General features: G+C 50.2%; 1 protein-coding gene across 1 annotated transcript in view; it reads left to right on the top strand.

Moving 5' to 3' along the window:
* Window positions 1-22,574, top strand: part of Epas1 (endothelial PAS domain protein 1) — an 83,174-nt gene extending 60,600 nt beyond the window's left edge. Inside the window, exons 7-16 of the mRNA XM_040737613.1 lie at window positions 6,497-6,603; window positions 12,237-12,384; window positions 12,954-13,168; window positions 14,132-14,319; window positions 15,044-15,154; window positions 17,252-17,751; window positions 18,447-18,573; window positions 18,760-18,877; window positions 19,053-19,226; window positions 20,480-22,574. Of these exons, the coding sequence (XP_040593547.1) occupies window positions 6,497-6,603; window positions 12,237-12,384; window positions 12,954-13,168; window positions 14,132-14,319; window positions 15,044-15,154; window positions 17,252-17,751; window positions 18,447-18,573; window positions 18,760-18,877; window positions 19,053-19,226; window positions 20,480-20,631 (1,840 nt within the window). The 3' untranslated portion in view covers window positions 20,632-22,574. The remainder of the gene's footprint in view (window positions 1-6,496; window positions 6,604-12,236; window positions 12,385-12,953; window positions 13,169-14,131; window positions 14,320-15,043; window positions 15,155-17,251; window positions 17,752-18,446; window positions 18,574-18,759; window positions 18,878-19,052; window positions 19,227-20,479) is intronic.
* The last annotated feature ends 2,332 nt before the right edge of the window (window positions 22,575-24,906 follow it).

Genomic DNA, 24,906 nt, shown 5'->3' on the forward strand with positions numbered 1-24,906 from the left:
TCTCCACCATCACCAGGCTTCATAAGAGGGGAAGCCCTCTGACCTCAGATCACCTGCTGTCTGTAGATCACAGAAGAGAAAGACTTTAGAAAGGGAACCCTGAGACTTGGATTATTTTTAAGGTTGAGGGAAATATCCCCTAGAAAAGTTAGTTCAGTGCTAATCTGTTCATTATTGTGGGTTGATTGGGCTTTAGGTAAAAGCACTAGCCTTGGGTTAAAGGGGAAGGGGGTGCCACAGGAAATGGGTACCTCAAGGGACTGAAGACACCATGTACACAGAAGGGGGTGGAATACCACAGTGTCTCCTTCAGTCTGGCTCAGGACTGGCAAGCAGAGTAGATTCTCAGTTGAAGGATCCTGTGATATAGGGCGTTGCGAGTCATCGAGTCATTGTGGGGAAAGATGCTGTTTGATGTCTAAGGACACATTGTATTTCCGGCATAATATGTCCTTTCAAGGAACCTGTTGGCATGGTCCAACACACGCAATTCTACTGTGTTGGAGAGACCAGTGAAGAGGGATGCTAACACACAGTGCTGTACCACACTAGGCGTTTAACCGATTAGCAGATTAAGTATCCAGGGTACAGGCATAAGGGTTGACGAAGGGACTATTTTAAGTATTTAATCCCTCAGTGTTATTTCTCGATTGCTTTGGGCTGGGGGGAGAGGCTAGTTCTGTTTTCCCTGTGTTGGGATGGGGAGCAGTGTGTATGTGTGTGTTCATACACCCACCAACATACCCTTCTGAGAGAAATGCTCCAAACCCAGCCAGTGCCATTTTTACCCAGGGAATTCTCCTGGTTGGTGACGTCTGACACAAAGGGGGTTGTTTTCCCCTAGCGAAAGCTAGAAGGAAGCTGAAGAAAGGCAGGCAGTTCGAACCCACAGTCTCGTGTGAGGCACATCTGCCCTTTCCTTTGATTGTGCCTACGGTCTTCATATGTCTGATAAGAGAAAAAAGGGAGGGGGTCATAGAGAGGGACGAGAGGGAGAGAGGCAACTCAGGAGGTCTCTGATCATACGTTGAACGCTCAGGTTTCCATAATCGATCATTTTAAAAACACCCTCTTCTGATGCACCTGCCATTCAAAACGCATTTATGGTCCCTTAGTGGAGGGGGAAGGGTGCTTGATGTTCTCTATGAACTATTTGGGACAGTGAACACTTTAAAACCCTCCTATAACTTCTGCCATTCCCAGCTATGTGCAGGGCACAGTTGTGGCTTAGCCATTATCGCTTATCTGGAAAGCTTGGAGCTAAACATGCTTCAGATTTGAGAGCTTGGGGAAAATATTGTATAGATTTTACTAATTCAACCTGGAAATTCAAACTCCAAAGTGCTCCAGAACCTGGAACCTTTCAGATATCATGTTGGCACATGTGAGCATCACATTTTCAGATGAAGGGCACTCAGCTGCCTACAGCTGACTGCGATTGTCCAGATGAACAGGTTGTAAAGTCGCTTATCGAGGTTAAAGAAAAAATGTATCTTTCCTCCCCAGCAGTCATGCTCCCAGGGATGGCCTGTTATTCTCCAGTAATCCTCCTGCCCCAGCATCCCAAGTGCTAAATATGTCTTTATTATCAGCATAACAGATTCTCTTCTCCATTGTGCACTCAAACATAAGAGTTATTAGTCTGTTCTTAAAATACTAAGGAACTAATTCATGAACTGTTACTCAGGGACCATATCGAAACTATTCCATCAAGGAAGAAACGACTCCTGGTGGCTAGGAGTTCTGAGCTTGAGACACAAGCATCTTGGTGAGACCACAGTGAATTTGTAGTACGAAACAGGACATGCCATTCATCCAAGGAAGACCAAAGTCATTCCCAAATCCTTTACAGGGGCAGGGGCTGGGTTTTTTAATTCATGTGGACATGCCATCTAGTGGCCAAGTAGAATAACTGTGAAGAAAGTTAACTCGTCAAGAAGATTAGGAGTTTTCTTTAAAAAAAAAAAAAATAATCTTGTAGTCCCTGTGTGCTTTTGTGAGTCTTCCTGTTTCCTGGCTGGTTTCATGTGTCAATTTGACATAAGCTGGAGTCATCAGAGAGGAAGGGGACTCGGCTGAGGAAACGCCTCCTTGAGATGCAGCTGTAAGGCATTTTTTAATCATCGTGGTATGTGCTGCCATGCCTGGGCTGGTGGTCATGGGTTCTATAAGAAATCAGGCTGAGCCGGGCATTGGTGGTGCACGCCTTTAATCCCAGCACTTGGGAGGCAGAGGCAGGTGGATCTCTGTGAGTTCGAGGACAGCCTGGTCTACAGAGTGAGTTCCAGGACAGGCTCCAAAACAATACAGAGAAACCCTGTCTCAAAAAAAAAAAAAAAAAGAAAAGAAATCAGGCTGAGAAAGTCATGAGACACAAGCCAGTAAGCAGCACCCTCCATGGCCACTGCGTCAGCTCCTGCCTCCAGGTTCCTGCCCTGCTTGGGTTCCTGTCCTGACTTCCTTCGGTGACGAAGAGCACTGCTGAAGTGTGAGCAAGGGACTCGAGAGCAACCCTGTTTTGTCAAAACAATGCAGGCTATAACCTGGAGTCAGGTTAGTAAGTTGAGAAAATTTATGGTGTGGGGCTGTAGCGACGGCTCAGTAGTTAAGAGAGCATACTGCTCTTGCAGAGGACCTGAATACAGGGGCTGTTTGTCCCCCCCCACCCCATACACATAACTACATCTACTTGTAACTCTACTTACAGAGGAATCCAACCTCTGGCACCTGCACACACACACACACACACACTTAAACTAAATCATCTTTGGGGGGAAAAGATTCATGGTGAATTCATTTTATTCAAAGAGCTTAGCAACAATAAAATGAATAAAGAGGAGAGTTGAAGTCCATGAACAGAAACCAGTGGCTCAGCAAATAGAGGCACCTGCTGCCAAGCCTGAGGGCCTGAGTTCGACCCCCAGGACCCACATGGCTGAAGGGCAGATCCGACTTTCACAAGTGATCTTCTGACCTGCACACACACACCATGGCATGCACACCCACACACAGACACACACATAACGCAATTTTCAGGAGGAAATTACAAAGAATCAAAAGGTGTGAAGACTGCTGTGAGGTGCTTTAAGTCGAAGAATAAAAGAAGACATTTCAAGCAAATTGATTGTAGAGTATCATGTTCCTTATTGCACATTGGAGATGTTTCATAAACTGCTGCTTTTTCTATAGGATGGTGGTGTCTTAATTGAGGGGTTCTCTCTTGCAAGGACAGCGCATGTAGTCTGGTTGTGTATATAATTGATTTTACGTACTTTTGTGGGCCCATACCTCTCAGGAGTTATCATGTGCTTCTTTAGATCCTAAAGTTAGACTCTAATGTGCTCTGTATCCTTGTATCTGCTCAGCTGACAATGTTCTAGAATCAACCCTAACCATGTTTGTGTAAAAATACTTGCATGTTGTCCTGCCTCATCTGGACTGCTGGAAATGCCCTACAAACTCTCTCTGGAATCTCTATCAGAGTTTCCTAGCTCTCACAGTTCAAACTCTCCATGACCTGCTTCTCACATTTCTGTTGTACCGTTTGTGGGGTTCTGTCTACTGAAAGATGGCTGGTGGCATGCAGGGTAGGACTGGTCTAGAATGGAGACCAGGTTACCTTCCGGTGTATAACTTCACCCTCCAGACAGACAACACGCCACACACACACACACACACAGGGTTTGAGTTTTCATTAACCCCAGAATTGGCTGTATGGACTTCATATAACTGGCCAGTATTTTAAGGAGTGTGTAAGGTTTAAGTGCTATTACTTAGGGCAAATTATACAATATAGTATACAAATACAGTCTATATAAAATGTATTAAAATGAATAGGTCTTGATTTCTGAGCAGTGAGTAATCTAGATATCATTAAAGAAATGCATTGCCAATGCTTGCAAATGCACAGAAACGAAAAAATGAGTGTCTTAAGGTTTGTTAAGGCTTGGAAGGGAAGAGCAGACTTGAGTGTAAGCATTAGTAGTGAAAGCATTCTTGGGAAAACAAGTAGATGGTTTAAAAGTACTCAAAACCTTCACTTTCATAAAGAGTTCAGATACTCCATAGCCATCTTGTTTACATGATTAATTTACTTAGCAAACCTTTTACCTCTGTTGGAACATAGATAGAAACAGCACCCAGGCCTCCCTAATCTCCAGCCAGTGAGCTCTCAGGAACAGCCTGGGATGGATAAAGGGAGCCTGAGGCATGTGGCTGGTTTCTTCTGCCTCTTGAGGGGACAATACTCAGAAAATAATTCCCTCCCTAGCCTTGTTCTGGTAGGTCATACTATGTAGCACTTCCTAGACATGTATTTTAACATACCACACCTTACTTTGTATGCATCTGTGTGTACATGTATTATGGGTTCGCTTGCCTGCGGTCATGCTTTTGAAGGTCAGAGATCAACAGTGGGTGTCCCCCTCTGTCATTCTCTACCTTGGTTTTTGAAACAGGCTCTCAAAGTGAGCCTGGGACTTACTGTTTTGGCTAGACTGGCTGGCCAGTAAGCTCCCGGGATCTGACGGTCATTCCACCACCACCCCTGACCTCCAGCACAGGGGTTCTGAACAGACATGTTCAGCCATGTAACAGCTTTTTACATAGAGGCTGGGGATCTGAATTCTCATCTCCACCCACTGAGCCATCTGCCCAGTCATACTTGTAGACCATTTTAAGAATAAAGAGGCATTGTGGGCAGGGAATAAGTCGTCTCGCACACTATAGGCGCATCTTACTTTGAAGGCTGAAGTCAGTGTTTCTTGGGGTAACACTGGCCTCGGAACCAAGGAACCTTTTGACCATGCATTGTCTATTTCCCATTTTTCTTCCTCTCCTGCCTTCTGATAGCTGCCTGGCCTTGTCTCTACTCCCTTCATCCTTGGCCGTCTTCTTTTTCTGCTTGTCATTAAAGAATACGCTCTGTCCTCTGCTTCGAGAGCTGATGAATTACATCTTTTTACGTCGCCCTCTCCTCTCAGATCAGCCCCGAGTTGACTTTCAAGTTTACGGGTGACCCCCAGTGATTCTTCTCCCAAGGATCTCTAATTAGGGAGACAGACATGGTTGCTCTGCCCTGATGGAGAGAGCAGCTGCCCCTCTTATCAGAGCCCGTCCTTGTGCTGCCAGGGAAATGAGCAGGGACGGCCCCAGGGGCCATAGCAGTGACCCTATAAACAAGTTCAGTTCCTTAACCTCCCTGTGGCGTCCGGGTGCCTGCGTTGAGGGCAAATGGCCATTAGCTTTAAGATGGGGCTTCCTGGCTTTGTGACGTCTGGCGACCCGAAGGTTCTGCGATTGTGTTTGGGCTGTGTGTATTTCCCAGTTTTTACAGGAGTCTGTTTAAAGGAGAGAAGGGGGATATTAAATATTTATTTTGGCTGACAAGATAAATGAAGGCTCCTGGTGGGAAGATAACTGGCAAGTCTGAAACCTAGGTTTGTTTGTCTTCCAGAACTTGCCTATTGTGTGCCTCAGAATGGATGATACAGTAATTAGATAAAAGCATCTTATTGTGAGGCTAATTATAATATTTACTTGGAGCATTTTGATGGAAAGATCCTAATCGTGAAAGGAAATGGGATTCCTTCAGGAAAGAGAATTATCTCTTTCTTAGAAGGCCAGTGGATTCAGTATTCAGGGTTTCTAGAGAATTCTGCCTCTGCCCAGTTGGACTTAGCAGTCAATGACGCTGTAAGTGCTTATCTTGTCGTCACTGCAGTTCGGATTCCCAGGCAAAGTCTGAAATGTACTTGACTCACCGAGACCACCGTACGGTGGGGGTACAGGCAATCTACTCCTCTTGCCACTCTCCCCCAACTTCATCTCAGCCAAAGTGCCTTTGGGTGTCCGCTCCAGGGCCAGAGCCACTGGTGACATGTCCATGGCCCATGATCTACAGACCAAGTGGGTGATCCTTTTGCTGGGAAGACAGCAGCTGGCACAAATACTCAGCCAGCCTCTCACTAAGGACACCACAGGGCTGAATGAGCTGCCCTTAGCCTTCTGCTCGGTGGCGCTAACCTTTATTTGACAAAGACTGGGACCTCCGGCATTGTATGTAGTCAGAAAACTTACCTCTCCTCTGCTTACGTAATAGCAGGCGCCATGTGGGATGGAAGGATAGACTGCAGGTTATGATGGGCTGCTAGAGGTATGTGTGTGTGTGTGTGTGTGTGTGTGTGTGTGTGTGTGTGTGTGTGTGATACGTGGTGGGGCTGTGTGGACCCTTCCTGACCCCGGGACTTCTTAGATAGATCTGTGTATGTAGTGGAGTCCTCTAGGATAGGACTTCAGGAAGGGCAGGAGGTGCAGGGCCGGGGGACAACCCACAGTTGCAGGCCCAGTGTGCCGGGGTTTTGCTTGAATGAATAAATGGTGTGACCAGGTCATGTACTTGATACTTTCTCAGTTGAGCTTCTGAAGCCCCTGATTAGGTGCTCTGCCAAGCTCATCTGGCCTTCCCGCCTCAGCTGTTGGTTTCTTTTTAATTCAGAATCATGGAACTGATTGGTTACCACCCCGAGGAGCTGCTTGGCCGCTCTGCCTACGAGTTCTACCATGCCCTGGACTCGGAGAGCATGACCAAAAGTCACCAGAACTGTGAGTTCCTAGAGTACCCTGTATCCTTGTCATCTGCCCTTGAGGAGTATGGTTAACAGGACATAGCCTTGCTTCCTTCCTTCCCAGAGTCACCAACTTGGGTGGCAGATAAGGTAGATGGTCAGAGAATCACAGCTGCCACCAGCCTATAAATGCTTTTATGCAAGTTAAGAAAAGACTCTGGGGTCCTCTTCGGCAGTCAACGTTCTATACGACCCTCAGGGGCAGCCCTGAAGAGCATCTCCACAAGTCAGTGTATAACCAGCATGGGTCCATGCTGGTGCAGCAAGTACCTCGGCATAGAAGAGGGGCCTGGGAGAGTTCAGGAGAAAGTGGGCTTGCACTGGCTCAGTTGTAAGGGTAGAGGGAGATGGGGATAAGCAGAGGAGAGAGTGTTAAGGGAGAGGACTATCCAGACAGCACAGTGTGGGCATGTGGGGAAGTAGTCTGCACAGTGACAGGTCTCTGGAATGGAGGTGTCCAGTAGAACCTCTATCATGGAAACACTCTGTGTCTTCATAGGCCACGCATGACCTAGGTGGCACTTGAAATGTGGCTGATGCAATGAGACACTTATTCTAAGTTGAATTTCTAAAGGATGTAAGTCGCTTTACTTGGCATGTGGCCACCTTCCCGATGTGTGTAGTCTTCCCAGGGTAATATTTCTTTGAATCCATAAAACCCATCGCAGTGTAAAAACCTGTGCTTGGCTCTCTGAGGACTAGGACTTGGTAGTGTTGATCTCTTCCCTGAGGGGTCTTGTTTTGGAGGGAAAAGGAGGCTGAGCTCCCCAAGCTGGGTGGCCTTTAACTTAGCATCTCTCAGCGTGTCAGGACAATGCAAGCATCAAGAGAACGATCATCTCATAGACAAAAGTATATTTGGGAGGGAGAGCATCCAAGCATGACACTGGTACAGACAGGGTTGATGAGAGGGTGGGATAGGAGATTCAAATGGGTAAAACCCGAGAAGCTTCCTAGCAGCCATACTGACAACATAGGAAACGGATGTGTGGCTTTTGATTCCTAGTCCTGACTCTGTCTACCATTCTTCTGTCTCCTAGTCAGGACAGATAGAGCTCGGATCCACTAACTGAGCAGCAGGGGGGCAGGGGGAGGGAGGAAGGGAGAGAGAGAAGGAGGGAGGGGGAGAGAGAGAGAGAGAGAGAGAGAGAGAGAGAGCCCCCTTCTCTCTTAGATTCATACCTCTGTCTCCTCCTGTGACCTTTAGTTTTCCTCTGATCTACTTGACTCTGTCTACCATTCTTCTCTCTCCTAGTCAGGACAGATAGAGCTTGGATCCACTAACTGAGCAGCAAAGGGGCAGGGGCAGGGGGAGGGAGGGAGGGGAAGAGAGAAGGAGGGAGGGAGAGAGAGAGAGAGAGCCCCCTTCTCTCTTAGATTCACACCTCTGTCTCCTCCTGTGACCTTTAGTTTTCCTCTGATCTACTAACACAGCAGGAACCGTTATAGTATCTCAGACAAATTTCCCACTGTGATGTCAGAAAAAACAAACAAACAACCCCTCCAAAAAAACCAAACTAAAGACAACAGCCTCTATCCAGCCCCACTCAGGGACCCAGGGATGGCAGAAAGACACCACAGCATTCTCCAGCTCCATGGCTGTGACCCAGCCAGAGACTGCAGCCTTCTCTTGGAGGGCCCAGTGCTTTCATGTTCCCTAGGGCTCCCCAGTCCCACAGCAGGTTGCTAGAGAGACACAGCTGTGCTGTACTCAGCTCTGGCCTAGCTCAGCCACTGCCTCGGAGTCTGACTTCCTTTCTTCTCGTCCTTCTGAGTCAAGGGAGGCAAGGGCTTTTTTTTTTTTTTAATCTGGGAATTCTTGGAGGACAGTATTGTACTTTGTCTTCTGGGGAGGGGTGAACAGAAAAACACAGTCAGCAGGGGCTGGGTGGAAATAGACGTCTCACTAGGCGTATGGAAAGGCTCCTCCCCTTTAGAACACCTTGAGCTATAAAAAGAGCTAGGGGGGAAAAAAAGCTGGTCCTATCAGTTTTGAGGCTGACTCCTGGGGGAAATATGTTGGAAGAACTTTTTTGTTGGATTTTTTTTTTACTTAATCCATATGTTTAATCCCTAGCACACTTAACGATAACTCACAGTCTAAACAGAAAGCACGGACTCGGGGTTTTTGTTTGCTTGCTTAGTTGGTTGGTTTTGTTGTTGTTTCCCAATGGAGTTGGGTAAAGGCGCCCTTTGAGCACAGAGGCCTCTGCTTAGCCAAGAGCACTTTGCCAAGCCAAGTTTACGTGGGCTGGAAACAGGGCCAGTGTCAGGAGTGACCCTGTGTCTGTCTCCACCCCACCTCCCCTGCAGGAGTGTCATCTCCACCCCACCTCCCCCTGCAAATACAGTTGCATTATAGATGAGCACCCATCCCCTGCCAAGGCAGAGACTCAGGTTCGAAGCAGGTCTAAGTTACATGTCTCCAATTCACTCATGCGTGTCTCAGCCCGTACATGTTTCCCATCAAAATGCCTGGAGAAGCTCAGTCCTCAACCAGATTTAGATAATTGAAAATCATCCTTTCCAAATGGATTAATAATTTATACATTGTTACTCTCAAAGGAGGGGCTGGAGCGGTCTCCCTTTGCTGTGCTCTTAGGAAAACAAGATTAAAGGCCATAAAAAGCCTATCTCCCTACCAAGTAGCAGGCCCCTCACCAAGGCTGGCATTAATGAGATGATTAGGACGCTGGTGTGAATAAGAGTCTACTGGTAGAGCAGGCCCTTGCCTGCAATTACTAGAAACGCAGTTACAACCTCTGCTTGGTGAGCTGTTTCATCAAAAAGACTAAGAGCCTTGGATGTGGTTTGCATTAAGAACTAAGTGAGTTAGCTCCAGACTTGAAATCGTGCAAGAATCATTTCCCTGCAGCTAGGTGGTCTCCATCGGTGCCAAGAAAGGGACAGCAGAGAAGACCAACGTTCCTTCTTTTCCCAAGGAACCCATGCCTGTTTAACAAAGTGGCCATAGCAGGCTTTGCCTTCTCACTTGTTTCTGGGCTCCACATAATGTAGTCAGGGAGAACCGATTGCCCTGGGAATCAAAAAGATGATGACATAAATGCTGTTCCTATTGTCCTGTGCAATGTGAAGTGAGTCACGGCCTTCCTAGCCTGAGCCTCCTCATGTTAAAGGGTGTGCCATCCCTCCCTACAGTACAGTATTCCATCTAAAAGATTAGATTAGGATGACACAACAAATAATTTGGCTGCCTCTGATAATCAAAACATCATCTTAGCATTCAATCTAAAAGTTTCACTTCTAGCTACATGCCCGTGAAAAACCAAACTGTGTTCCAACAGATCTGGACACAGGTGGCTGTTGCAATTTTACTCACACCAACTGAAACCTCAATCATCCAGATGAAGGAATAAACTAGTCATGGTACGTCCATACAATGAGATGCTACTCCCTCATGAAAAAGGGAGGAGACACAAGACATATCTGCAACAGTGTGAACCTCAAGAACACGCCGATCAAGTACAGCAAAGCCAGACACATGAAATAAACTTGAACGACCCTATAACAAGTCTAGGGAGGACAAGAGACAGCGACAGAAAAAGATCCATGATTGTCTGGAATCAGAGGAGGAACTAGGGTTAGTTAGGCATCTCTGGGGGAGGTGCTGGTTACAAAGCTGTTCGCATTTGTCAACTAACTGCACTATATGCTTAAAATGGGTACGTTCCCACGGAAGCTAACTAACAAAGCTTGTTTAGGAAAGACAAAGTTGAACATGGGAATCTAATTTAGACTCTTAAGTCTGAGACTTTTGTGCAAGTCAGCAATAATGTTTAGCAAAAGGAGAGGTTTGGAAGGGCTGCAGTCACTGCAGATGTGAAACGGGTGTTTCACGTGCTAATGGTAAGCCACACCGTCACTTGTCAAGTGAGGCAACCGTGGCTCTGGTCTCCACAGGCATACTATGTACCGGGCAGGCCCAGAGCTAAGTGATGCAGGGACTTGAATTCCTCTCACAAGGCAGCTACAGGCTCTGCAGAGCAATGCATAATGTAATTCTCAGCCATTCCTGCCCCTCGCTGGTGCTGGTTAAGATTTTCAAGAGGGTAAGTGCCAAGACACAGAGATTATGATCGGCGTGACTGTGAACAAGGCCGTGTCCCTCTACCATGCGGGACCACTGAATAGGAAGGGAGCTTGGATGTTTTCCCATAGAGCCTCCAGAGACATTGCCTGTAAAGTTCTGAGTACTAGAATTGGGACAGTACCTAAGCATCGGACATTTTGGCTCGGGGAAGAGACTTGTAAACAACGCCTGTGTAGTTGATGAGGTGGGCAGTTGATCCTCCACAAGAGCAGCAGTAGCATCGTGGACGGTTAATAATGACAGCGATGAGCATTGCTGCTGTTCTCAATGCCACGTTTTGCAGGGGAGGAGACCACACCAGGATTGTTCCTTCCCCAAAGTCCCCAAGCCAGCAAGACTTCCTCATCATACGTCTCCCCAGTTTTCTGCGACCTGGGCACTTCTGGGCTTGAGCCCCGGACAGTGAACTCCCAAGGGATGAAAGTCGAGTGGACAGTTGACAAAGCTAGCAGACATTTCGGAAGTCGGCAGACGTTAGCGAAAAGAGTCTCTTGATCCCTTTTGAACCAAAGTGGAAAAACGCATTTGGAAATGGGGATGAGGACAATCTGGGATGTAGAACTCTGCCCCCAGTGATTTTAGATGGTGATAACACATGCGAAAGTGAGCTCTTAGAACAATCTTGGAGGAAAAAACCTCTAACTGGTAGTCTCAGTGGGTAGTAGGGAGGCAAGTTTAAAGAACTTCCAGTGGCCCAGGAGGAGGAGGCTGGGAGGAGACTACTGGTCCTGGATTATAGACCTTTCTTGACCTTAGCTGAAGGGATAGTTTATCTCACATGTCTCCACCCCCTAAAGTAACAGACCTAACAGATGACCTTGAAAGTTCAAAGGTCATGGTTTAAAAAAAAAAGGACCTCAGCTGGTCTTATGGCAACCCTTCGTCCCAGTTATTCTGAAGGCCGAGGCTTAAGAGTTGTTAATTTTAAGGCCTGCCTGGGCTGCAGGGTGAGTTCGAGGCCAACCTGACCAATTACAGAGACCTTGTGTCAGAATAAAAACCGCCGGTTAGGGATGTAACTCCATGGTAGAGCAGTTGCCTAGCATGGGTGAGGGCCTCTGTTGTTCCTTCACGGTCAAGGTGACGGCTGGCGGGTCTACATCCCTGCCACTGACCTTCCTCTGGGATGCGATCTAGCCCCTACTGCCCGCAGAGGGTGACGTCTGTGAGGAAAGTAGGGCGCTGCTCTAGGTTTTGCTTCCCACTGAGCTGCCTGGGGGTGTGATAACGGGGGATCGAGGTGGGGCGTGTTCTGAGGGGGCTTGGCAAAGCTGCAGAGTGATCGCTCCCATGCTGGGAAGGCAGTCATCTGCCTCCCTCCCAGTCCTCTTTTTAAAAGGAAGAGTTGGCTACAGTGACCTCCAGCCTCCTTCCCAGGTCACACTTTCCAGTCCGCGGTGTCTGCGTGGCAGCTCTGTCCGTCCCCCTCACCAGGCAGGTGGTACCCGCTGCACACTGCTCCTCCCCCCCCCCTCACCTTTGCCTCCTCTCTTCCCTAGTGTGCACCAAGGGGCAGGTGGTGACTGGCCAGTACCGGATGCTGGCGAAACATGGAGGATATGTGTGGCTGGAGACCCAGGGGACAGTCATCTACAATCCCCGCAACCTGCAGCCCCAGTGTATCATGTGTGTCAACTACGTCCTGAGGTGAGTAGGGGAGGGGCCCCCAATCCTCTCAGTGCCCGACCTCCTCCAAAAGCTGTTTGCAGAGGGGATCCCCCTGAGAAGACTTTATGCTGAGACCTTAGGAGTAGCGTTGTGGAGATCTCCCATCTACCTTTGGTAAAGCCTTGTCTGCTCAGGTGTCATGCCTCTGACTTGTGTACAGAGTAGTTGCTTGATATTCTGTGGGTGGGAAGCAAGACAGCTGCTTGTGCTTTTGGGGAAACTCAGATGCCATGCCTCCCCCTCCCCCATCCCTGGGAAGAACTCGAGAGGCAGTCATTGCTCATGCTAAGGAAACTGACATCGCGTCTGGGCGTCTTGTGCTCTGACACAGGCACAGTGTAGCCATCGGAAACAGCCCACAGGCAGAGGGTACTCTCTGCTTCTGCGGCCCAGACTTTGATTCCTTCCAACGTGACAACGGTGTCCCTGCCCATCTCCTTTTCCTAAGAGGTTCAGCCATCGGGCTTTCTACGTGTCTGGGGGAGCAAAAGGCTTCGGCTAAAACAAAAACACGCAGAAACCCTGACCAGCTCTCTCATGCCCTGTAGTGAGATTGAGAAGAATGACGTGGTATTCTCCATGGACCAGACGGAATCCCTGTTCAAGCCCCACCTGGTGGCCATGAATGGCATCTTTGACAGCAGTGGCGACGCGGCCGTTTCTGACAAGAGCAACTACCTGTTCACCAAGCTGAAGGAGGAGCCCGAGGAGCTGGCCCAGCTGGCCCCCACCCCAGGGGATGCCATCATTTCTCTGGATTTTGGTGCGTATTTCCTAGCCCTCTTAGACTGGGAATAGTCCTTATGGCAAGTCTCCACAGCCACACTTTCTCTAAACCAGAGCAACACTTGGCCCTTGCCCATGTGCCAATCCCTCCTTCGTGGTCAGGCTCTTCGAGGCGCAAAAGAACCGCAAACTCCCTGACCCCTGAGCTATTCGCCCTCATGAAGGGGCAAAGGGAGGCAGGCTATGAGAGGACTCCATTTTCCACCTGGCTGTGGGAGTCTGAGCTGAGGGAGAGAGGCCTTTCGGGACATACCCAGAGAGACTGTAGAGGCCCCTTGTCTATCACCTCAAAGAGAGTGCCCTTATTTAAGGAATGATAGAAGGAATAATGCCAGAAACACCATTGGGGAGAAGACTCAGGCCCAGGATGAAGGCCTCAAGGCTGTCCATATTAGAATGGTCGCCTGTCTCACTGAAGAGACATTGCTGTGGTCCAGGCAGAGTTCTCAGCTTTACTGACTTACTGGCGTACGTGGAAAGGCCTACCCAGTCCACACCCTCCCCCGAGGGAACCCTGACTGCGGGTCTTTGCTGGCACTTGACCCCTTTGATGTGTGCGTTTGAGAGGTCACAGGAGAATTGACACCTCAGGGAATCTCAAAGGGCACCCGGCCCTTGCAGCCCCCAGCTTCATGACGACACTAAGGCAAATGACCCCGTCCTTCTCTGGCAACTTCCTCTTCTGCATTCTGGAGTGTTCTGCAGGGGACAGCTGCTTCTAGTAAGTTAGTCATCCCTGAAGGTCAAATGCTTGTTGAGAAGGACTCCCTATGTGGAATCACGGCTCTGGTCAACAGCTCTTTGGTCCTAGACTCCAGGGTACTGAGAGTGTCAACCCCAGGCTCACTTTTAGGACCTTTGTGAAACTTCTGGGCTTCTTCCTCCCTGGGCTGAGCCTAGGACCTGGTCAATGTTCACCAAGCATGTCATGTCTTTACAGGAAGCCAGAACTTTGAGGACTCATCAGCATATGGCAAGGCCATCCTGCCCCCAGGCCAGCCGTGGGCTGCAGAGCTGAGTCACAGTGCCCAGAGTGAGTCCAGGAGCCTGCCTGCCTTCACCGTGCCCCAGGCGGGCACCCCAGGGAACACCACGCCCAGTGCCACAAGCAGCAGTAGCTGTTCCACGGTGAGTGCCACCCTCCGGGAGAGCACACAGGGTACGGGGACCCCATGCTCTGCTACCAGATGACTGAAAAGGCATTCTGAGAAGTGCTGTCTCCCTCGAGTTATTGCAACAGTCCCTGCAGTCCTGGGAGGGACACTTATCTGCCAGTGACTACCGAGTTGACTGCTGGCTCTTAGTCTCTGTCCTCCACCCCTATCGAAGTAGTGATGCCTGAAATTGCAGTGAGAACCGAGTTTGGTCTCTGCAAACAGAAGACTTCATTCATAGAGCCCTGCTGGCCACAGCCTCTATCCAATCTGTACCTCAAGACACCTTAGGACAGTGGTTCTCAACCTGTGGGTCGTGACCCCTGAGGTTGAATGACCCTTTCCCAGGGGGTCACCTAAGAAAACACAAATATTTACAATTCAGAACAGTAGCAATGAAAATAATTTTACGCTTGGGGGTCAGCACAACATGAGGAACTGTATTAAAGGGCCACAGCATTAGGAAGGTTGAGAACCATTGCTCTAGGAAGGGATGCAAACATCTCATGAGGAGACCAAGGTTCGAGAGGCTGGTGAGCAGATCTACTTCAAGCTGCGTGTAAATAGTAGCCCCCTTCATAGATCCTTGGTGGAATGAGGGCAGAACGAGCCAGGAAACACGCTTGTCTGCTTACATTGACCTTCTGGGGAGGGGAGCACCATGTTCTTGACTTGGTCCTCTCCTCCTCGGCCTCTAGCCCAACAGCCCCGAGGACTATTACTCATCTCTGGAGGATCACTTGAAGATCGAAGTGATCGAGAAGCTCTTTGCCATGGACACAGAGGCAAAGGACCAGTGCAACACCCAGGTAGGCCCTGTGCGGGTGGCAAAGCCTCCTGCATCCCTTTGCGGAGATCCCAGGGACGCTGCAGGGACAGGGAGCGTGTGCGCCATCACCATCACCCCCTCCTCCCGCCTTTTCACTGCTCAGCCCAGTGCTGCTGTTTTTAACTCCCAGCTCCGTCCCCTCCTTACTCAGAAGACCGCTTTTACACACATGCCACACCGAAGCCATGCCACCAAACCCGTAAGGAGGCACGTCCAAACTCTTTAACCAATGCAGACACTTTGAAAAAAAATCACTTCACACCAGGCGGTGGTGGCACATGCCTTTAATCCCAGCACTCGGGAGGCAGTGACAAGCGGATCTCTGAGTTAGAAGCCAGCCTGGTCTACAAAGCTAGTTCCAGGACAGCTAGGACACAGAGAAACCCTGTCTCAACCTCCCCTCAATTAAAAAGTCATTTCACTTTAAATGCTTAAAAAAAAAAAAAAGACTGAATACACAACTCAGGAGCACTTTTGCCAATGACAATTTATTGCACAAGGCACAAACATTCGAAGTGGATGAGGGGGGTGGGTGTGGTAACGGCCAGCACTCTAGGGCCAACCCTCACAACCGGTCTGTCTCAGACCACGTTCTCCATCCAGTGAGTGCCACTGTCCTGTCTGCAAAGTTTTCACTGCTCCTGCGCATCTCTCTTCCTGGTTGCATCTCTGACACCTCCTAGCACAGACGGGCAGTGTTGCTTCGGTACCATTCTCTGGGCACTAGGGACCTGCAGTGAGGAGTCAGTCCCTAACCGTCACCACAGCTTGTGTCTCTGCTTATGGGCGTTCTCTTGTGACAATGGGAACACTATTGGTGTGTGTGTGTGTGTGTCTGTGTGTGTGTGTGTCTGTGTGTGTGTGTGTCTGTGTGTGTGTGTGTGTCTGTGTGTGTGTGTGTGTGTGTCTGTGTGTGTGTGTCTGTGTGTGTGTGTCTGTGTGTGTGTGTCTGTGTGTGTGTGTATGTGTGTGTCTGTGTGTGTGTGTGTATGTGTGTGTCTGTGTGTGTGTGTGTCTGTGTGTGTGTATGTGTGTGTGTGTGTCTGTGTGTGTGTGTGTGTCTGTGTGTGTGTGTGTGTCTGTGTGTGTGTGTGTATGTGTGTGTCTGTGTGTGTGTGTGTATGTGTGTGTCTGTGTGTGTGTGTGTGTGTCTGTGTGTCTGTGTGTGTCTGTGTGTGTGTGTGTCTGTCTGTGTGTGTGTGTGTGTCTGTGTGTGTGTCTGTGTGTCTGTGTGTGTGTGTGTGTGTCTGTGTGTGTGTGTCTGTGTGTGTGTGTGTGTCTGTGTGTGTGTGTGTGTCTGTGTGTCTGTGTGTGTCTGTGTGTGTGTGTCTGTGTGTGTGTGTCTGTGTGTGTGTGTGTGTGTGTCTGTGTGTGTGTGTGTGTGTCTGTGTGTGTGTGTCTGTGTGTGTGTGTGTCTGTGTGTGTGTGTGTCTGTGTGTGTGTGTGTGTGTCTGTGTGTGTGTGTGTGTCTGTGTGTGTGTGTGTGTGTGTCTGTGTGTGTGTGTCTGTGTGTGTGTGTGTCTGTGTGTGTGTGTGTGTCTGTGTGTGTGTGTGTCTGTGTGTGTGTGTCTGTGTGTGTGTGTCTGTGTGTCTGTGTGTGTGTGTGTGTGTGTGTGTGTGTCTGTGTGTGTGTGTGTCTGTGTGTGTGTGTGTGTGTCTGTGTGTGTGTGTGTGTATGTGTGTGTGTGTCTGTGTGTCTGTGTGTGTGTGTGTGTGTCTGTGTGTGTGTGGGGGGGGTGTCTCTGAGTACCTGCTGGTGACAGTGGCAGTCTCTTTACAGGGCTCGTGAGGGAGGTAAAGGGAAGCTGCCCTTCGTGTCAGGAACTTGAGTGGTAGCAAGAATAGCATAAAGGGCCAGCCCACATACCAGAAGCAGGGAGCTTGCCTGACGGAAAGAGAGTGGAGTGAGAAGGCATTGCCGGCCAGGGGTGAAGCTCCCAGTACGGGCTGAAGGGATAAAAGCATGGGAAGGTCAATATCCAGACAGAAATCCTTGAGCCCTCCGTGGCAAATCAGAGTTTCCAATAGAAGAGTGTGGGTGGGGGACTGAAGGATGTGGGCTCTGCTCTCTCCTCAGACGGATTTCAACGAGCTGGACTTAGAGACGCTGGCACCCTACATCCCCATGGATGGGGAGGACTTCCAGCTAAGCCCCATCTGCCCGGAGGAGCCCCACATGCCAGAGAGCCCCCAGCCCAGTGCCCAGCACTGCTTCAGCACCATGACAAGCATCTTCCAGCCACTAGCCCCGGGGGCCACCCACAGCCCCTTCTTCCTGGACAAGTACCCGCAGCAGCTGGAGAGCAGGAAGTCGGAGCCCTGGCCTGCATCCTCAGTCTTCTTTGACCCTGGGAACAAAGGGTCCCTGCCCCCTTGCTGTGGCCAGGCCAGCACTCCTCTCTCTTCTTTGGGAGGCAGATCCAACACTCAGTGGCCTCCAGACCCACCATTACATTTTGGGCCCACCAAGTGGCCCGTGGGCGACCAGAACCCCGAATCACTGGGGGCTCTGACATTGGGGCCATCACAGTTGGAGCCTCCCAACACCTCACCGCATGTCTCCATGTTCAAGATGAGGTCAGTGGCGGATGCCTGGAGAGAGGGACCTCACTGGGCAGGGAGGAGATATCAGCCCACACCCACTAGTGGGTGCTCTGGAGTCTCACATAGGCTTCCCGCCCCTCCCCCATAGCCCCTCACTTTGCAGGCGGCTGGCATGCTACCCTACCTAGTTAGGGAACTGGTGTCAATCTTGGGGTCACCCCAAGGGTACTCTACTTCCCTGAGGGCACAGATAGGCATTTGAGAGGCAGTTTCTTCCTTCTCCCCATACCCCTGTGCTTCCCAGCATCCCAGGGGTCTACCCGAGAGTCCCTGCAGACCGACGCGTGCAGGTGCCAGCATTCCCAGAAGCTGGGTGTGTTGTCTGTAGCGTGTGTCCTTTCTAGTAAAGGACCCCAGGTGGTTCTCAGTGGGAGGTACTGAGCCAAAATCCTTGTAGAGACTGATGTCATCTAGCAGGACAGCCACCCATGAGGGCAGGGCTGGCCGAGCATAGCGGAGGTAGACAGGGGTGTGGGGGGAGGGCCAGGTGACTGGATGCTTCGGCATCTCACAGAAGGTGGAGCCTAGAGCGTTTCAGGCCCATTGGCGCTCAGCACTCTAGGTCCATAAATTACCTTCGTCATAAGTATTGGGTCCTGGTAAAGACACCAGGCAAGCGGGAAGCCATAGACTCTGTCACACCTGTTCTCTCTTCTGGGACATGGCAGGTCTGCAAAGGACTTTGGGGTTCGCAGCCCGTACGTGATGAGCCCAGCCATGATAGCCCTCTCCAACAAGCTGAAGCTAAAACGCCAGTTGGAATACGAGGAGCGAGCCTTCCAAGACACCAGTGGGGTAAGTCACCTCCTCACCGTGAGCACCGCGGGCGCCTCAGCCTGCTGGGCAGGCGGCCAGGCTAGGGCAGAGACGCAGACAGTTCGGGCCAGTGGTGAGCCCCGCCCTGTGTTTGCACCTGCTAGATCTGTGGGGTGCCCCACTCCCCCGGTCCTCTTCCTCCAGCTGCACACTTCACATCTGCAGGGGGACCCTCCGGGGACCAGCAGCAGTTCGCATCTGATGTGGAAACGTATGAAGAGCCTCATGGGAGGGACCTGTCCTCTGATGCCCGACAAGACCATCAGTGCAAACACGGCCCCTGGTAAGCAGGCCGGGACCCGGCGTCTAGTGGAGGGTCGGAGGCTCAGGGCCCGTGCCAGGAGTGGGCTCCAGATGCTGAGGTCTCTACAGGACCTCTGAAAAGAAAAAGCAGGCTGAGCGCTATCATCTGTCCCATCAGACGGCACCACACTCACTCTCTGGCTTGGACCCTCCAGATGAATTCACCCAGAAATCCATGCGAGGCCTGGGCCAGCCACTGAGACACCTGCCACCCCCACAGCCACCATCTGCCGTGAGCCCGGGGGAGAGTGCCAAGAGTGGGTTCCCGCCACAGTGCTATGCCTCCCAGTTCCAGGACTACAGTCCTCCAGGAGCCCAAAAGGGGTCAGGTGAGTGTTTGGGAGCTCACACTCTGCCCAGGGCCTGATGCACGCAGGTAGCCTGACTGGGCAGGAAGCTGGGAAGCAGCAGGATTGCAGGCCATGTTCAGAGCTTCTCTCTGCTCAGGTTTCAGGCAACTAGTGACAGCCCATATAGGGCTCTTCAGCCAACAGGGCTGCGTGAGCATGGACTAGCCAGGACCTGCACAGTTCCAGGCCCGAGAAGTGTTTGACAATAGCTTGTTCAAAGAGTCCCTTGAAGGCCCCCCTCAATGAGAATCTGAAACGAGAAAGGGCTCTCTGGGTGTGTATGGGCACAGAGAGAGGGGACAGAGCTGCAGTTAGTTCTGACTAATTCTGACTAGGGAGGCTTCAGGAGAAGGGCATGGCTAGTATGGGGAGGATGGCCTGAGGAGGAAGAAGCTTGCACTAAAGGGGTGCACAAAGACAAGCTTACTGCTCGGGGAAGGGGGGCTGGAAGGCTGTGTCTATGGGGCTGTGGAAGGGCTCCTCCAATGATCAGGTCACCTGCAGGTTCTTGTCCCCTTAAGATCGCAAGTCTGCGTCTCTTCCTTGGTTCCTCATTGCCCGAAGTGTGTGCACACAACATACCAGGGCATCTCTCTGAAAAGCATGTACAGGGGGCTCACTGACAGGAGGGTAGCCTGGAGATCTGGAAAAGTTCAGCTATTTCCACTGACACGCAGATGTGTTCCCATGGAGGCCTCCCTCCGCTAGACACAAACAATTTGGGGTTTTTTCTTTTTGGGGGGGTGGGTGAGAAATGCTAGAGCCTCGTCTGCAGTATCTAGTTGGGAGACATTTTATAGTTTTGTTCTCAGTTTGTGGAACCCCCAAATCCCTGGGCTTTCATATTCCAGCCCTGCTGTTTAGCAGCAGGTGGGCTGGCAAGCGCAAAAGTTTAAAGGAAAGAGTCATGTGTCACTCACCCCCTGGTATACACCTGGTCAGCAAGCAACAGCTTCCCCTGGCGGTTGAAACCCAAGGAAAAATAATTTCAGCTTAGATCATTTTCTGGCCATGACTGAGAAAAGGGGAAGCAGGTGGGCCCCAGGAGGGAGAGACAGCCGGGACATGGCTCTGTACCTAAGCTCCGAGACCCCTGTTGCTGTGCCTGCCTTCCTGGGGTCTCAGCACTGCTGATCCAGGGCACCTGAAGTTCCTGGCCTGGCATCTGGAGACACCTGCAGCTACCGCCAGTGCTTGGGTCGGACTTTTTAAATCCCCTCCCCTTCTCGCAGGCATGGCAAATCGACTGCTGGGGCCATCGTTCGAGCCTTACCTGTTGCCGGAACTGACCAGATATGACTGTGAGGTGAACGTGCCCGTGCCGGGAAGTTCCACACTCCTGCAAGGAAGAGACCTTCTCAGAGCTCTGGACCAGGCCACCTGAGCCTTTGGCGGGGCGCATTCCTGCCTGCCGCCCAGTCCTGCCGGCTTCACCTTCCGTCTGTGTTGCAACTAGGTATATTCTAACACCAGCACACTTAAGAGATGCGCTGGCCTGGCGGATCTGCCCAGGTCGCCACGCAGTGGCCTTTATCTGACATGCTCACTTTATTATCCGTGTTTTAAACAGTACATAGTTGTTTTACCGTCGATGAAAACATCCCGAAATTTTATAAGATTTCCCCCTCCCTCCCCCGAATTATCTCTAATTTATATTCCCCACAGGTTTCTCTCTCACATTCAGTATCTGTACTAACAAGCATGGAGGATGTTGGCTCTCCTGCTAGGGAAAGCTTTGGCTTCATTGTGGTTTTTTTCATTGTTGTTGCCAAAGAGAAAAGGATTTTTCCTTTTCTACGTTCCGCTGTGGATGCGCGCTATTTCTCTCTCTCTCACACACAGACCCCTAATCACCATCTTGTAAAATTTAGTGTTGTTTTTAAAGAGCCAGCTCTGTGCTCTGGTTCTGATACAGCTCATGGGGCAGAAAAGCAAATGTGACGGGTGAGCGCCAGGGTCACCTGTTACGCCACACAGTGGCCTTCCTGAACCGTCTGGTGGCGTCCCCCCATCTCACCGCCAGGTTCAGTGGATTTTTTTATTATTACTACTCAAAAGCAAAACTGAGGGGATTTTTTTAAAGGAAAATTTATATGGGTACTTTGTAATATCTAAAAACTTAGAGATGGAATCCTGCTCACAAAATCACTCTTAAGGTCTTTCTTGGGTTGTTATTTTCCTCCGTGTTCTGGACACCATAGAACTGTGTAGTGCCCCGCCCCCCCAAGCCTATACTAACCCTGCTATGGATCCTCTCTCTCTGGTGACCTTTTTGCTTTTGTGATATGCCACAAACAAACCCAGGGGTGGAGTCATTAAGGGCAAGCGTTGCAGGCTGTCTTCTGTCCCCAAGTTCCCTGTGCGTTATGTACGAACGCATTGTCATTGCTGCCACGAGGGCTTTGATGACACCTGGGGGATGGGAAGGGTGCGCTTTCACTCTGTTCGGGTGGCCTTGCAAGCCCTTCAAGTGCGCTGAGCTCGGTTGGCGGCACACTGGGGCCTTTCCACAGCTACCACGAAACGGTTTGAGTGGAGAATCACCAATAACGTAGTGACCCAGTTCTTGGAGCTAAACTGGGAAATGGTGCCAGGTCTGATCAGCCCTGCACTCCACCACACCCTGCAGCTTGCAGGGCACATGCCCCCCTCCCTCCCCCCCGCAAAGCTGAGGCTCAGCACCGCTTGTTGGCGAGCGGCAGGCAGACCTCGGGGACGGCCCCTGGCTGAGGTCTCAGTCACAGGTAGTGATGTGAATGGGTAGGAAGCCCTGAAAATAGTGTCCCCAGAGCACTTTGTAACTCACTGGGGAGGAGGGAGGCCGCCTTCCGAGTGTACGATGCCAATCAACAGAAGATGTTGTCGACTTGGGTACACAATAAAACTTTAAATACACACGAAGCCCATCAGGCCAGAATGCAGTCAGCCTAAAGGGAGTTACTGCTCAAACCAAAAATTAACTTTCAAAATCAATCTACCTAAAATTACCTAGGCACAGTGTTGTCCAAGGCGCACGTTGGTGCACAGTGTGGCCTGACACACAGGGACAGAACTTGAAGGGTTATTGACATGTAAATGATGCTGGTATTTGATTTCCTGTGTTGTTGCCTCAGCGTCGAGGGCATTTTCCCTTTGCAGTTTTACTAAAAATAAAACACTCTAAGAAAGATTCCGAGCTTCATATTAACCTTTCCTGTCAATGTAACAACTTCGTGAACATTACTGCATTGTCAAATTCCTACTGACGACATTATAACTGTATGGGAGCTTAACTTTATAAGGAAATGTATTTTGACACTGATATCTTATTAAAGTATTCTGATCCTATTCCCGCTGGTGCCTCTTGTTTCCTGTGCATTTGTCATGGGCTGTACCAGTGGAAAATAAAGTCCTTACCCAATGGCATATGGAAAATGAACATTGGAACCAAGCTGGACCAGATGATTGACACCAGCCCACAGGAAGTCTGGTGAAAGAAAGAAAACCATTCCACTTGGCTGGTGCCTAAGTCCAGACATTGTTCGCTATCATCTGTATTTCTGCAGATACTGTGTACTGTGTAGACCTAAGGGTCCTTTTCTGTGTAGGCTAGAAAGAGGGGAAGAAGCCATGGTCTCTACCTTCACAAATCCACACGAGGCACCGAGAAGTATGCTGGCCCTTGTGTCTTCTCTACATCCAGCAGAGGTTCCAAGGAGAAGGGCATCTTGGGCCAAGGTCAAGGAGGACTTCAGTGTGGAGTCAAGGTCTTCCTAGGTAGACCGTAGGTTAAAGAGAAAAAGATGGCTTCAGCCAGAGACAGAGCATAGCTGAAGGCTAGCACTAGGCATGGGACTGATGGGTTCCCTATTCTAAATGTGACTTCTGTCAAAGTCACTCTGCTGGTGATCAAATGGGTATCTTTCTGGAGTGATGGGGGGAAGAGGAGGAAGAAGGCCTCCCACGATCAGCACCCCAGCATCCTGTCTTGGTTTCATCGTTACCTTGGTGGCGTCCATCAGCCTAATGGATGCTGTGCGTCCACATCTTGCAGATGAGGCCAGGACTCGGTGGCTTTCACATGCCCCCATTCGCTTCTAGGATGCACACAGCTCTCACCTAGTGCTGCTCTCCTCTCGGGCCCCAGAGCTGGCTATGAGATATATCTTACGCTAGGGCCCATTTACAATTTCAAATAGAAAGGTCCTGTCTGAGCCAGAGAGCTGGGTCTGTGATTAAGAGCACTTGCCCTTTCAGTGGTCCCAAGCTGGATTCCCAACACCCACGTGGCAGCTCACAACTATCTAATTCCAGTACCAGAGGATCTGATGCCCATTCTGACCACCACAGGCACCAGTTATGCACACGGTGCACATATGTACATGCGAGCAACACACACATACCACATAAAAAGATAAATGACATTCCAGTCTCAGTTTAAGCCCAGAGTTTCTGGGTATTTTGCTTCTGGTCCACTTGGCTTCTGGACCTTGAGTTGGATTGTCTGGTCCCTGCCCAGGCTCCCCCTCACCTGCATCTGCCAACCGTAAACTTGTTGGTTTTTTGGGGGTTGTTTGCTGATCATCCATCCATATTGGGGAATGTCTACATGGCGGTGATGGAGGGAGCACTTGATAAAGGCAGACAAGAGAAGAAATGTTTGCAAGAGCAAACACGAAGGGAAGATGGGGTGGGTGCTGAGAAGCCAGTGTGCCGTGGGACATGGGCATGGGGGAGGGCATGGCTCAGGACAGGGGCAAGGGCAGCGCATCATTCTGACGAAGGGACAGCGGAGAATGGAAAGGGGGCATAATCGGGTGGGGTTAGTGGTGTGAAGATGATGAGCTAGCTCCTGTCTGGCTGCTTCCCATCCCCCAGGGAGCAAATCATGAGCTGAGAGAGAGAGAGAGAGCAGCTGTCTGACGTTTGAAGAGATACAAGTGTGAACTAGTCATATTAGAAGCTTGCGTTGATGGTCAACATCAGTGGTGTAATGTAGAGGCGTGGTCCCATGTGGACCTATTTTCCTCCAGTTGCATCTTCCTGTTCTAATGGAAGTAGATAGACAAAAACTTGAGTCTACCAGGGTGAGGGCTCAGTCAGGATGGTGCTGGAGAGGGACTTAATGCTGCAGAGATTGCTTGTGGGATGGTTCAGTGGCTCAAGGCACTTATTGGCCGAGCCTGACAGCCTGACTGGGTTCTGTCTTGGGGATGCAGTTCAATTCTCAGGCCCCATATGATGGGAGGAGAGAAGCCAGGCCTGCAAGTTGTCCTCTGACCTCCCCCCCATGTAGACCGCAGCATGAGGGTCCCCTGCCTTCCCATCACACACAAAATAAATAACGTTTTCAAGAGAATGTTCCAATAAGAATGCATCCCAATGGACTGTGAAATCTAAGTTGTGTGATGATCAAAGAAAAACCAGAGATGGGATTATGGCTCAGTGAACGTCAGAGACAGGGAGCCATGCAGAGGAAAGGCGAGTTCACACATATTAACCACAGGATATTTATTCTAAAGAAGTGGAAACACTGTAAGTTCATGCAAAGTCTGCACACGGATATCTAAGCATCAATTTTCATGATCACCAAGAAGTGAAACCGCCCGACACTGTAACAGGAACACACGCAGCTCAAAAGCAGCTATGGCGCAGCCGCACAATGGACCGGATGGACGCA

Source organism: Mesocricetus auratus, unplaced genomic scaffold, assembly GCF_017639785.1.
Source record: "Mesocricetus auratus isolate SY011 unplaced genomic scaffold, BCM_Maur_2.0 Super-Scaffold_100676, whole genome shotgun sequence".
Lineage (NCBI taxonomy): Eukaryota > Metazoa > Chordata > Mammalia > Rodentia > Cricetidae > Mesocricetus > Mesocricetus auratus.